Below are 13,450 nucleotides of genomic sequence, written 5' to 3' on the forward strand. Positions count from 1 at the left end.
AGGTATCAGACAGCCTATTCCAAACGAAGCTTATCGTAGATAAGGGAACCTATTATCGCGCTTAAGCCCGCCTCGGCTCGGATTGGACTGCGTGTGCGATCAATCTCGTGTTGTGCTTTATCTTATTATCCTATGTAGCGAAGCTAGCCTCTTGATTGCGTCTCGCTACTCTGCCTACATCCTTCCCGTCTCCATCCTGCCCGTCTCCGAGGTTTCCCCAGCGGGAGGCAAAATAAATGCTTCGCAGCAGCCTCAAGCAGTCCGTCGAGATGGTTGACCGAAGACGAAATGGCGCCGACTACATCTGGGATATTATCTTGATCCTTGGCACGGTAGGCTCGGCCACCCGTCTCGATCCAAGTATGCAGTCGCACCGCTAATGCCATCCACCAGGCCGGAGCAGCGTGGTTTCTAACCAGGAACCTCCTCACGAATCTCGCCGACCCCGAAAAGGAAAAACGCGAACAGGCCAGGCTCAGGGCGAAAGCGAACCTCCGGAGGCTACCAAAGCTAAGAGACTACGCAGAGGGGAGCGATGAAGGGATGATCAGCGATGGGAAGAGAGGCCCGCGTGTCGAGGATCTGGTGCTTAACGAGTATGAGAACCTCGTAGCGCTCGAGGTCGTTGCGCCCGAGGACATACCAGTTGGATTCGACGGTGAGCTGCCCTACTCCTAATCGATGCTCACGAGTGTGGTTCTGAACCCGCGACAGACATTGGTGGGCTGGAGGATATCATCGAGGAGGTGAAGGAGTCCGTCATATACCCATTAACTATGCCACATCTCTACTCGCACGCCGCACCTCTATTGTCGGCGCCGTCTGGCGTGTTACTATACGGTCCTCCTGGGTGTGGCAAGACGATGTTGGCGAAAGCAGTCGCGCACGAGAGCGGCGCGTCTTTTATCAACCTACACATTTCGACATTAACCGAGAAGTGGTATGGGGACTCGAACAAGCTGGTGCGGGCAGTCTTCTCCCTCGCTCGCAAACTTCAGCCTGCTATCATCTTCATAGACGAGATCGATTCCATCCTAGGGACTAGGAGAAGCGGCGAGCACGAGGCTAGCGGCATGGTCAAAGCCGAGTAAGGTCTCAGCTTCCTCTCGCCAACGTGGCCGCTAACAGTAGCCAGATTTATGACGTTATGGGATGGTCTTACCTCGGCGAATACTCAAGGCATCCCTGCCAGGATTGTCGTGCTCGGCGCAACTAATCGTATCCAAGACATCGACGAGGCTATCTTACGCCGGATGCCTAAGAAATTCCCCGTGTCGTTGCCCGATAAAAGCCAACGGCTACGAATACTCCAACTCATCCTCAAGGACTCTAAAACCGACCCCAGCGACTTCAACATCGAATACATTGCCAGGGTTACGGCAGGCATGTCGGGTAGTGATATCAAGGAGGCTTGTCGCGATGCCGCCATGGCGCCGGTTCGAGAATACATACGCGAGCACAAAGCCAGCGGAAGCTCGATGTCCTCTATCGACCCGACCAAGGTGCGGGGAATCCGCACGGAAGACTTCTTCGGGCGGGAAGGCGGTGGGCAAATCCTCATGAGGAACCACGCACAAGCAAAGTCCTCGAGCGACGAGGACGACGACGTGGAGGACGACGACGCATATACGGTCGAAACGTCGACTACAGGCGCAAAAGCTATCACCGAGGCTTCTGCATAAATCCTCGACGGGACGAAGCCGCCTAGTTTGTATAGGTAACCGAGGGGAACCGGGGTACGGGCGTTCGCATCGAGAGGCATATGTTTTGGGGGGGATATAGCAACTTACTCTCTGGGTTCCGCAGTCGGCCTTATAGACACCGGTTAAACAAGCGTCCTTGTACATGACACCCACCTTTCATCCATCCCCACTCCTGCCAATATCATGGAATTCGATGCTGAGCGGAAATACCCGTCTGTCCGCTGGCGGGGGATCGGGCCGGGCTACCACCAGACATTCACGGCCGACGGGCATCCTCACGGCCGGTTGGACGGGCACACGCTCACTAGCAGGCGAGGAGGTAGGTAGGTTCGGTAGGGAGCCTGGATATGGTGTTGGCCGAGCCATCCGATGCGTATATTCCGGGTGCCTGTTTCAGACGTTAGGTCCAGGTACCTACAACTGCCTAACACTAGGCGTAGGTTAGGTTAGGTACCTAAGGTCCCGACATCTACCCCCTACTCGAATACCGGCTAGACGTGTAGAGTAGGTACCTAACTTACCTACCCCGGCCTAGGACAGTGAAGTGCTCCCCTGCCCCCGGCGCCCACGCGAGGTACCAGATAGCCACGTTGTGGTAGGTACCTCTCGCCAACGGCGCGCTTTGTCCACTCCCGAAATCACGTCATCTCCTGCGATACCCGCGCCTTCCCCAGGTTTTTCATGGCACCACCCGATATCCGGAAGCTGCAAGGCACGATGGCCCACACCGCCCTCCTGACACGGGCAATCATTTGTGCAAGTGCTACCCCGGAGTAGCAATCACGGAATTTCTGCCCCCTTCGCGTGTACTTCCTCTCCATAAGCACGCAACCTCAACAATCGGTGGGCTTTTCCTCTCCCTTTTCTTCTCACCGTGGGAATCCCCTCAAACCCATTCGACAACCCTCCTCCTCTCCTGTGCGGCAGACGGCTTCCACAAGAACCAACCTGCCGGCCAACCGGTGACCCCTCCTCACCTTGCCAGCCCCCGGAGAGTAGTAAAAAATAAAATAAAAAAATAAAAAAATAAAGACTCCTTAGGCTCCAGCGACCCCTCGGTGACTCAAACCCCCCTTCCTATCTGCCGGTGTTCGCCGGGTTCGCTGCATCAGCCATGGCCTCCCAACCTATCAACAAAGCCATTTCCAAAATTGACCTGGATGGCCACGACCTCCCTCCCTCGCCGGCACCCTCGAGCCCGTCTGCCGGCCGTCGACGATACGCCCTAGCCACTGAGCTTGTGTACACCGAGACCAAGGACCAGTATGGGGCGTCGAGCATTCCCATCTATCAATCCGCTACCTTCAAGCAGGCCTCGTCCAACGGTGGTAGCGAATATGACTACACGCGGTCGGGTAACCCGACGCGGACACACTTAGAGCGCCATATGGCCAAGATCATGAATGCCAGTCGTGCCCTTGCTATCAGCTCGGGCATGGGCGCCTTAGACGTTATCACCAGGCTGCTGCGGCCCGGGGATGAGGTGATCACGGGCGACGATCTCTACGGCGGCACCAACCGGCTACTTACATATCTGTCGTCGAATCAAGGCATTATCGTTCACCATGTGGATACCACCGACGTCGAAAAGGTGCGAGGAGCCATATCGGACAAGACCGCCATGGTGCTCCTCGAGACCCCAACCAACCCCTTAATCAAGATTGTGGACATCCCGTCCATCGCCAAGTCCACCCATGATGCCAACCCGAAGGCCCTCGTCATTGTTGACAACACCATGCTGTCCCCCATGCTCTGCAATCCGCTCGAGCTCGGCGCTGATATCGTCTACGAATCGGGGACTAAGTATTTATCTGGTCACCACGACATTATGGCAGGCATCATCGCATGCAATGACACCGCTCTTGGCGACAAGCTGTACTTCACCATCAACGCGACCGGCTGCGGCCTGTCTCCGAACGATTCGTTCCTCCTCATGAGGGGAATCAAGACATTAGCCATTCGCATGGAGAAGCAGCAAGCGAATGCACAAGCCATCGCCGAGTTCCTTGAATCCCACGGTTTCCGTGTACGTTACCCCGGCCTAAAATCCCACCCGCAGTACGACCTCCACTGGTCTATCGCTCGAGGTGCCGGCGCAGTCCTTTCGTTTGAAACCGGCGACATTGCCTTGTCCGAGAGGATCGTCGAGGCTGCGAAGCTATACGGGATCAGCGTAAGCTTCGGGTGTGTCAACAGCTTGATCAGCATGCCGTGTCGTATGAGTCACGCCAGCATCGATGCAAAGACGAGAAAGGAGCGGCAGATGCCCGAAGACATCATCAGACTCTGCATCGGCATCGAGGATGTCAACGACTTAGTTGACGACCTCTCTCGCGCAGTAAGTGGCACGACATGTGTTGGTCTCAATTTGTCTTTATCGTGATGCTAACGACAAACAGCTCGTCCAAGCCGGTGCTGTGAGCATTTCTCTGGATGGCATCCACGCTGTAGACCCGGCCACATAAAGTGGAGGTACGATTCTGAGCGACGACACCACGTCAAGCAGTGCATTATCTTAAGATCCTGCGGATGTTCCGCTCTTCGGGGTAAAAGCACACGCGGTTGTGTGACACGGCAGCAAAATTGTGTTGCAACAATATCGGGAAGATGGCATTATTATCCAGGTGCTCTAAGGACTAGTAAATTGAGGGATTGTAACACGCTAGCCTCCAGTGCAAGCGTTTAGTTCCACCCCCTCCACCCCCCCTTCTCGTTACATGTACAGCGGCTCGTATCCTGGAAGACGAGTCAATGCTCTGTGGGTGATCTAGTCTCGCTCTTCAGCACACAGATTTCGGGCCATGGAGTCAAAAGGAGAGAGAAGCTACATACATACCCTGCACTGGACCCCTGGATGATGACCTCGGTGAAAGGGAGTTCTTCTCTCAGGGTCTCTTTCGCCCACCGGTCTAACATCGTCGCCCCGGAGGCTCCTCCTCCATAGGATGCGGCTGCTACGGGCGCAGGAGAGCTGCTGACTTGAGCGCCGGGACCACTATATGCGCTGTTTTAGGACATCCCTCATCGCATAGCGTTGCGCTCAACAAACCTATTGGTCCTCTCCTCAGCCTCATGGATACTGTGCGGCATTGCGATTTAGCAACAAGAAGGGTGATCTAGTGTATGGCAATATAGCTTGGGTGAGAGCTTCGGAATTGTAAATATCAGTAAACAAAACTAACAGGACGGGCCCGATGCTCTCTATACAATTACAGATCGAGCCGACCCTTATATAGACGGGTTGACCAGTACTTTTGTCTTCCGCCAAGTCGACCTCTCGTTCCCTCATCGTCCCCGGCCTGACATTAGAATCGGCCATGTCGCAGCTGACGGGCCAACAGGGAATGCCCAGGTCGAGGTTCGAGTGGTTTGTCGAGTAGATCTCGGAGCCCTCCGCAGCAGGAGAAACGACGTATCCGCGATACGGCACATGGCGTAGACTGGTGATCCCCGAATAAAGGTTCGAATTACGCTTCGCTCTGCCGAGGCCGAGTAGTTTCTTCTAGCTGCGTGACACCGACATTCGCCCTGGTTCGTGGAACGACTGCCTGCCAATATCGATCTGGATCTACTTCCCGTGGCTTGCATATCCCCAATAGTACGCGACACCCAGTTCGCCAAAGCAGCAGCTCTTGTGGTAAGGCAAATGCTTTTTAAGCGAGTTACGGTTATCGCGCGGGGGGCGCTCTCTTTTAGAGGCACGGTCTCTTATCTCTCCGCTCCCTCCTCGGCGGCAAACGACCCTTTCTGCATCCTCCACGACACTAAGACGGCACGATTCCGGCCTCCTTACACGTCCTCTTCTTTATCGCCGCGCGCCACCCCTCTCGGATGCCTTAGTCGATGTACCGGGATGTCTGCATCTCTCATGGAGGCCGGCGTATTGTTGACAAAAGTTCTGTCGAGATGATTGGGAAGACACCACCGATCTACAGGGTCAGCTCTAGTCTGTCAAGTCGGCATTCGACACGGGGGTCAGGTGAGCAGCCACTTGCATTCTTGCATGCGGGCACCCGCCAATATTGTCGTAGCAGCCGTTGCGCTTTGACTGTGGAGGCGAATGTCAAGGGGACAACTGGCTCTAGAGTCCTCTCTAACCTGGGATGGCTTATTTGGGCGGGTTCTCTCATTCCTGATTCCTCCAGACGCAACATTCAACCGCTCGTTGTTTGTTGAGAGGAAACAATTTGCGAGCTTCTCTTCCGCCCAATCTTCGCTCATCCTCGTCCCACGGTTTCTCTCCCTTCCCCCTAGTGTAAGACGATCTTGGATCTCGTCAGCGGACGCGAGAAGAGAAAGTACCGAAGTTGTGAGACCCGAGTAGGCTAACTTAGCTATATCGGCCACGTACGAGCAGATCCGCCCCTTTAGATATAGTACTTCACGTGGGGTGCCGCTTCTGACGATGCAGTGCGGAGCAAACAGAGTAGGACTCGGACATACGGTAAAGGGAAAGCGAAAAAGGTTCACTCGGGCGAAAGCTGCTTTTCGACCGGCATGCGTGCGAAGCGATCCGCATTCCCCTCTCCGGACAACGTCATACACGGCCACCGGCGAGGCCTTGGTTTAGTTGAGTTATCGCTATCTACCATCTGTGGCTCGACGCCGAGTCGTTATCTCCTCCGGCGGGATGATCATCGATAGTCGAGGTGCGCGTTCCCGTGCTCACATGGTCTGGACCTCAACGACCTCCCAGTACCTCAGTCACCATGTTTGATGCTTATTCGCGTAGATACGAAGCCGCTGTCACGTTAGACCTTAGGCGATATCTCGAGCTCTGCCGGGTGACAGGTCATTTTCGCATGAGCTGCTATTGTACGTCTCCTATATATATGAAGCTGATTGTCCGTGGGTTCACGAGTGCTATGCTGTTCAACTTTCACGACACATGTCCCCTGGCAGGTCTGAACGCCCTTGGCTTTCGACAATAGCACCCTAGCAAGGCATCCTCAAGTTACACATGCTCATATTTATAGGGGTTTGCGCTCAGTTACGTACGCCAATGCCAACCCATTATGAGACCGTCGGCCGAAACCGATATCGTAGGCCGGGTCAGCGTCTAGTCCCGATCGAATCGCTAGAGCAAAATCGGGAGAGGCAAGCAGACTTAGTGATGGCCTCCCCCCCTCCATCGACAGGTTTACCCGTATTCGCGTCAGATAGCCAACGTTGAAAGAGCACAGAGGGTTAAGCAACGCAAGGCCCACGTAATACGACAACTCCTAGGAGTTTCCAGCGGCCGTAGGAATAAGACATGTCCGGTTACGAGCTCTTTCCAGAGACCCCCAACCCAGGTTCGCACAACACCCTGTTTGTCTTGCAAATACGTGGTAAATAGTTCCGATATCTGCCTTGCGGCGCGGTCACCCGTCCAGGAAGCCAGAATGCTCCCCGTTATCAGCCCATTGCTGCGGGGATGGTCGCTTTGGGCATTGTTGGACGAGTTCGTCATCAGGGCGACTAGCATCAGCGCGTGCTTAACCTAGGGGCTATTTGGGGATGGACACACCAAATAGGCTTAGGGATATGCCGAGAAGGTGTCCGCCCCTAATGAACCCCTACTTTGCCTAATGGAAGGCGGTAGTCCCTCGCAATCGGCAGTCTTCCATTTTGCGGCAGCCCCTAGCAGGCGCGTTGTGTTCCCGGCTATTTCTTTCTCGAGTGCCGGTATCATCCACGTACGGAGAAGGCTGGAGGGCATTCTATACCAAGCGTCTACGGCAACTAAATGTTTTGCGAGAGAAGGAGAGAAAGTAATATCAGAGGTGAAAGGGGGGATGGGAGCCGGAAAGGCGGCTGTCTCTAAAGTGTCCAGCATCTAAAGCTAAGCTTATTCGACGTTCGGCAACGGACCCCCCTCCGGGGAAGTGCCTGCGCAGCCCCCGACGCGGCCGATTCATAGGTGTCCGCAACGGCAGTCTCGTGGAGCGCCGCCCAGCTAGCGCCGATCCATCCTGCCCATGCCCACCTAGCCGTGGACATAGCTGCGCCGCGGGCGACGTATACGGCCTCACCACACCCCCACGGGAGGCCTCGGCGTAGGTCCCGTGCAGAGGGCGCTGTCTTTTGGAGACCCCGCATCGGGGGAGACGCCCGTCAGTCCTTCTCCCAGCCCGTGCGCGTGGCCAAGTGGGCTCGTCTAGCTGGGCTTCCTCGCACGATAGCTGCAGATGGCGCCTGCGGAACGGCAGTCCGCGCGGCCAGCTCATCTGCTAAGTTGCCAAGTCTAGGTGGGCTTGGTCGACGGCGAACCGATAGGGGATGCTAAGACAAGGTGCAGAAAAGTAGCGTAGGTCGTTGGAGAGCGAGAGAAAGGGGTGCTCGTATACCCCCCCACGTCCGGATCGAAGCCTCCCCTTCTTACCTAGGGGGCGGAAGAATACATGTATAGGTATTTATAAGGCTGGGCTTCCGGTTCGGCCTACAGCGCCTCCTAAGCCACCGCGAAACAAACCATTGCCTATGTAGACAAGGGATTGATTCCTCGGCGGACCTAGCATACGCTCCCACGACTACTACCTCCTATGTACACCCCGCTCGACGTACTTTTGTCGTCGGCGCGCCCCGAGTCTCTCTCCCCCTACAATCCCCTTCGCCCGGCCGACCTGCCGACCGTCCATTCACCCCGACGCAAATTGCGCCGCCATCGATAATGATAGGTGGTTAGTTTACTTTGGACGTAACGCATGTACTACTACTATGATGGGCTCGGAAACCGTCCGCTTCGCGGCCCCCCTCCCCCTCAAAAAAAGGTGACGAATCATCCCACAGACTCCCCCCTAAAAAATACGACGACCAACTACTCCTGCTAGTAAGTATTTCAAACTACCTCTCCTTTCTGCGCGCGCTACGAGAAGTCGAACCGGTCCGGCAGCACGATCGGGGCGACGAGCGTCCAGGCGTACATGCCGTAGCAGATCCACGCGCTCACGATCTTGACCCAGCTGGCCCAGTACGTGCGCCCGACGGTGGCGAAGTCGCTGCCACCGTGCTCCGGCAAGTCGTCTAGACCCTCGACCGTGCCCGTCAGCAGCGTGCTCACCCAGCACGTCGCGAGGAAGAAGATGATGTGGAACACGGCGTAGTTGTACTGGGTGCTGCTGCGCTCGTCGTCCCCGGGCCCCTTGGTGCCGTCGCTCTCGTCGTCGTCGTCAGACAGCGCGTCCGCCGGCAGGCTGCCCTCCTCGACCGCCCGCCGCAGCGCCTCGGCCCGCATCTCGCGCCGGCCGCTCGGCTGCTGCGTCACGAGGTCGTGTTCGTCGTCGGAGAGCCGGATGCCGCCGCGGCTGTTGCCGAGGCCGAGGCTCTGCGTCGCGGCTCGCGTCGTCGTGTACGCGACCGTCAGCATCGTGACGATGGCGCCAATGACGACGGACGTCGTCCGCGTGCCCTGGGCGCGGATAAGAGGATTGCACAGCCTGTCGTCGGGTTCCATGGAGACGGCGGACATGGTCAGGTAGGTGCAGTAGACGGCAACCATGGCGGCTTGCGCGAGGCCGGCCTTGGGGTTGTGCTCCTGGACAGCCGGATGCACCGAGACGAACGAGATAATAATCCAGAGGAGCAGGTTGATCGTGATGGCTGCCTGATTCATCGAGCAGCCGCTCCGCGCGAAGAAGATGTACTGCACGATGGTCATGGCGAGCGAAGCGAAATACATGCCGAGGGTCGAGCCGATTAAGACAACCCGCCAGACTCTCGATTCGCTGTTTTCAATCCTCTCGAGGCAGTATTCAGCCCAGGTGTGCGCGAGGTCGACGAGGAGGATGAGGCCGAGTATGAGGAAGAGCATGGCGCCGACGAAGGCGGCGTAGTTGCCCCAGGCCTGGAAGAAGGGATCAGGTATGAGGAAGGACAAGACGATGAAGGCGAGCCAGGCGATGATCTTGGGTCCCCAGAAGCCGTTCTGGAGGGAGGCCCGCGGATTCTTAGAGGAGGCGACACCGAAAAGGAGACCGACGAAGATGAGGTGGAACAGGCCCAGGGCGAAGTTGATTCGATGGACAGCCAACCATCCGTAGCACTGCCCGTTCGGGCAGTTGATCTTGACGTAGTCGAGCATCAGATGCTGTAGCTTCTCGATAGCCCAGGGGGTGAGCATAATCCAAGAGAGTATCGAGTTGACGAGGAGGAGGAGGGCATATGCGATACGGGTTGCGACACTGGGGATTCCAAAAGTTAGTCACATACACACGCATAGAGACAGAGACAGAGAGAGATAGGTTTGTGGTAGTACAGTATAGGAAGGAAGCCATCGAGTCATCTTACCTGTTACCGCATTTCCCGCACGCGCTACAGACCATGGAGCATGTCGCGGCGCCGCAGCAGCTAGCGGCGAAGGACATCAGCTGTCGGGAGGTTAGTCGACGAGATGCTTCAAGCGGCCATCGGGCTGCAACGTACCGTGCCAGCGCTGGGCACTGCCAGCAGGGGAAGCGACAGGAGGGCTCCCATCTTGGATGGCGAGGTTTATCTTCCTTTGCTCTCTCCCTCTCTCTTTCCGCGGCCGACAGAGCCGGATAGACAAATATGGAGGACGAAACGGATGTGCGAGATTGGCGGGAGGTTTGAAGAGAGTTGCCGTCGTCGGATGTTGGTTGTTGAAGTGTGAATGTATTGGTAGAGATGTTGGAGGCGTCACGGTGCCTGAATGGAATGGATGTAAGAGCACAGACCAGCCACCGTTGATTACATACACGTACACACAGCGTACGTCACCCCCATCGCTTCCATTTGCATAACACCTTCTTGTGCATAGGTACTGCATAACGTGTTACTTCAATAACCGCCAGTCTCGAGTTAGTGACGTGACTCTATTTCCTCTCTTCCTACTTCTCTAACACCAACCTGGCTTGCTTACGCCTCCACGAGTTCGCCCGCATCCCCCTTACGTATCTGGGCGCTATATATAGGTATACCTATGAGCACATATCTAGGTATGGAAATGTTGGCTTCCTACGACGGGTCCGCAACCTCCCCCCCCCCCCCAACCTCGGGAGTCTCAGTCACTAATCGGCCGAACCCAGGCCATCCCAACCTAACCAGTGAACAATTTCGGACCAGGGATCGGGTAGTTCGTGATCGTCACGTACGGGTTGAAGTGGATGCCGGGATCCGTGTTCTTGTAGAGTGCCGTGCCGAGCGTCCCGCTCGGCTGCGCCGTGCCCGAGCCGGTGATCTTGATGTTGAAGCACTGCGGGTAGTTCTGCGCCCCGTTGAGCGAGCCGGCGCCGTGCAGCGCGATGATCTCGTGCCGCAGCACGTAGTTCCCCGGCGCTATCGACTGGGGAATCTTGGTCGTCCACGAGTTGTTGTTCTTGATCAGCTTGGCGCTCGCCCACTCCTGCGTCGCGTAGTCGATGCCGCTCTCCTGGATCTTGATCCACTTGAGCGTCAACTTGTCCACCTTGCTGCAGTCGCCGTTGCACGGCGCGATGTAGTCGATGATCGGCCCGTGCGGGTGCGGCCACGCCCCCGACCCCGACGAACCCCACTGGAACGTCACGGTGCCGCCCGCCGACACCGTCGTCGTCAGCTCGCCCGGCGCCGCGTTCTTGTGGCAGTTGATGTCCGCCGTCTGGTAGGCGTCGGGCGCTACGAAGCCGCTGTCGAGGTTTTCGGCGTACCACGCGGAGATCTTGGGATAGGGCAGGCCATTCTTCTTGTCGTAGTAGTACTGTAGAAGGAAGCCCTGCTGCTGAACACCGTCCGCTGTGAAGCTGGTGACATAGCCGTGGCCCAACGCTGTGGTGACGAAAGCACCTAGCAGCGCTACGATAGAGGCGGCGGACACAGGCATGATGAATTGCCACGCCGATAGGGGCGAATGATGGTGTCCTAGCCGTATGTAGCGAGAGAAGCTACCGGCAATAAAAGAGGCGAATACTAATAGGGTAAGCTGTTGAGACTGAACCGAGCTAGAGTCGCCGCACCCTTTATAGCTACCGTCGAGGCTTCACGGATAGCGACATGCAGACTGCTTATACATGATGAAACGCTATAAATCGCTACCGCCTAAACCCAAGCGGTGGGAGGAGGTCATCGCCACGGAAAAATTAGCTTAAATTGGGTCTGAATGTCGGTACTTGAGCAGATCCTGACCCAAAAATCAAATACAAACGCCCACTTCTACCAGGTGGTTGCCATTCCTCGCTTCGACTTTGCTACTCAGAAGAGGTTTCCGGAGCGTCAGACGCCGCATGCGGGCCTCGGCAACCCGAAGTCCTGTATTAGTCTTAGGAGCTAACGCGACGAGACAGTTCCGCCTATCGAATCAAACGAGAAATAAATACCGGCCTATGCCAACGTAGCTGTGCTGTTATATTTCTCCTTTCCCAGCCTCCGTACGACGCCGCGGATTAACAAGCACGGAGGAGCGGAGGCGTATGCGGCCGGGGTGACCAAACCACAGGACTTACGCCTACTCAGTCTACGCGAATATAAAGCTGCGGCTCGAGCGAGACGGGCTTTGCTATTGATTGTTGCGGTAGTATTCTTCCGAGCTCCCTTTGGCATTGGCAAAACCCTGGGGAAGGTCTCTTCTACCAACCGGTGGAACAAGGGTCGGAGAGGAGATCGGCTGGTGCACCAGCCCGTTGGCAAGATAAAAAGAAGCTCTTCTCTCGTAATGATTACATGTCGAAGCTTGGCTCGCAGGCAGCCGGATGTTGCTTGCGGGTAGTTAGTTGCTGGTAAGCATCTCTCCCTCACTTTGCTTCTCTGCCGGCGGGGGAGTCGGGCGTGACTGGTTTCATCTTGTAGGTATCTAACCTTGAGAGACTCGGGATGTAAAGAGACGCCATCGCCCAGAAACAGTGCTCGATCCCGTTAAGCTCTGCGACTTAATAGCGAGCCCGTCTCACGTTAGTAACGATACAAGTAGCCGAGTCGGCGTTGCACTTAGAGTCTTGGCCAGAGGTTGACCACCCCCTTTTGGCGAGAGGGCAAAGTCTACGCTGCAACGTGGTGAGCTGGCGGATATTGGCAGTATGGGCATCGCGAAGCAATCGAACACAGCACGTGTTCCCCCGACTATAATACCGACCGCCAGGCCAGCCTGATGCCATACCGGTGTCGCCCCTTTCGTGGTCTAGACCCTCGCTTTCTTCTCTCTCGTGTCCTTCTGAGTTTCCTTTACCTAGTAGCGCTTGGCAACCATCCCATTTCCAACACACCGCCGAGCTTTTTTGGGCGAATTGCCTCCGCGATAATGATATTCTTACGTTTTTTTACATAGCCCGTGAGCTGTTTTGCCGGCGCTCCCCCTTTTTGCCTGAGGCCTACACGCTCGTATGCATCTAACCTGGGTTAGGCACCGACTACGTGGGCAACGGCGGCGCGGGCTCTGCGAAGCACATTGCAGAGCAGGGCCACAAGCGACGGAACAGGTCTGGCAGAGCAGGAATCCCGGGCAGGGCAGGTGACCACCTCGACCCCAGGCAGGCACGGCCATGGATCCCATCTGGTGGTCCGCGCAGGGCAGGCGCCTGGGTGCCCGACCAGCGGTACGGCAACTGGAGACCTGGGACCGGTACCTGCCTTAGTAAGGCTGGGCAGGGCAGGACCGACGTACCTCGGTACACAGGTAGCAGGACGGGAACAACAGCGGCGGCACGGACTTACTTTAATACGCGGCTGGGTACGTGGAGCGCTGGCACCGAGCAGCGGCCCAAGCACCGGAATGGAGCACGAGTGAATGCCGATGTACCGGTTGGCGCTAGCCGGATCTGTGCTGGCGCGTCCGTTTT

The 13,450-nt window shown here is 56.6% G+C and overlaps 4 protein-coding genes across 4 annotated transcripts; 2 read left to right on the forward strand and 2 right to left on the reverse strand.

Moving 5' to 3' along the window:
- Positions 1-2: 2 nt before the first annotated feature.
- GGS23DRAFT_39621 (AAA-domain-containing protein) lies at positions 3-1,771 on the forward strand. The gene is made up of 4 exons (XM_051513553.1): positions 3-332; positions 394-658; positions 715-1,087; positions 1,136-1,771. The coding sequence occupies exons 1-4, from the start codon at positions 237-239 to the stop codon at positions 1,680-1,682; spliced, it is 1,281 nt and encodes a 426-aa protein (XP_051377321.1). The 5' UTR covers positions 3-236; the 3' UTR covers positions 1,683-1,771.
- A 900-nt stretch (positions 1,772-2,671) lies between these two features.
- Positions 2,672-4,471, forward strand: GGS23DRAFT_39353 (cystathionine beta-lyase). Its single transcript, XM_051513529.1, has 2 exons — positions 2,672-4,041; positions 4,103-4,471. The coding sequence occupies exons 1-2, from the start codon at positions 2,818-2,820 to the stop codon at positions 4,166-4,168; spliced, it is 1,290 nt and encodes a 429-aa protein (XP_051377322.1). The 5' UTR covers positions 2,672-2,817; the 3' UTR covers positions 4,169-4,471.
- A 3,760-nt stretch (positions 4,472-8,231) lies between these two features.
- Positions 8,232-10,355, reverse strand: GGS23DRAFT_39378 (TMS membrane protein/tumor differentially expressed protein). The gene is made up of 3 exons (XM_051513532.1): positions 10,107-10,355; positions 9,972-10,051; positions 8,232-9,865 (listed from the first exon to the last, which is right to left on the reverse strand). The coding sequence occupies exons 1-3, from the start codon at positions 10,155-10,157 to the stop codon at positions 8,551-8,553; spliced, it is 1,446 nt and encodes a 481-aa protein (XP_051377323.1). The 5' UTR covers positions 10,158-10,355; the 3' UTR covers positions 8,232-8,550.
- GGS23DRAFT_546399 (glycoside hydrolase family 61 protein) lies at positions 10,289-12,020 on the reverse strand. The gene has a single exon (XM_051515028.1). The coding sequence runs from the start codon at positions 11,500-11,502 to the stop codon at positions 10,741-10,743; it is 762 nt and encodes a 253-aa protein (XP_051377324.1). The 5' UTR covers positions 11,503-12,020; the 3' UTR covers positions 10,289-10,740.
- Positions 12,021-13,450: the final 1,430 nt, after the last annotated feature.

The sequence above is a fragment of the Durotheca rogersii genome (genome assembly GCF_024521655.1).
Source record: "Durotheca rogersii strain YMJ 92031201 chromosome Unknown GGS23scaffold_1, whole genome shotgun sequence".
NCBI lineage: Eukaryota > Fungi > Ascomycota > Sordariomycetes > Xylariales > Xylariaceae > Durotheca > Durotheca rogersii.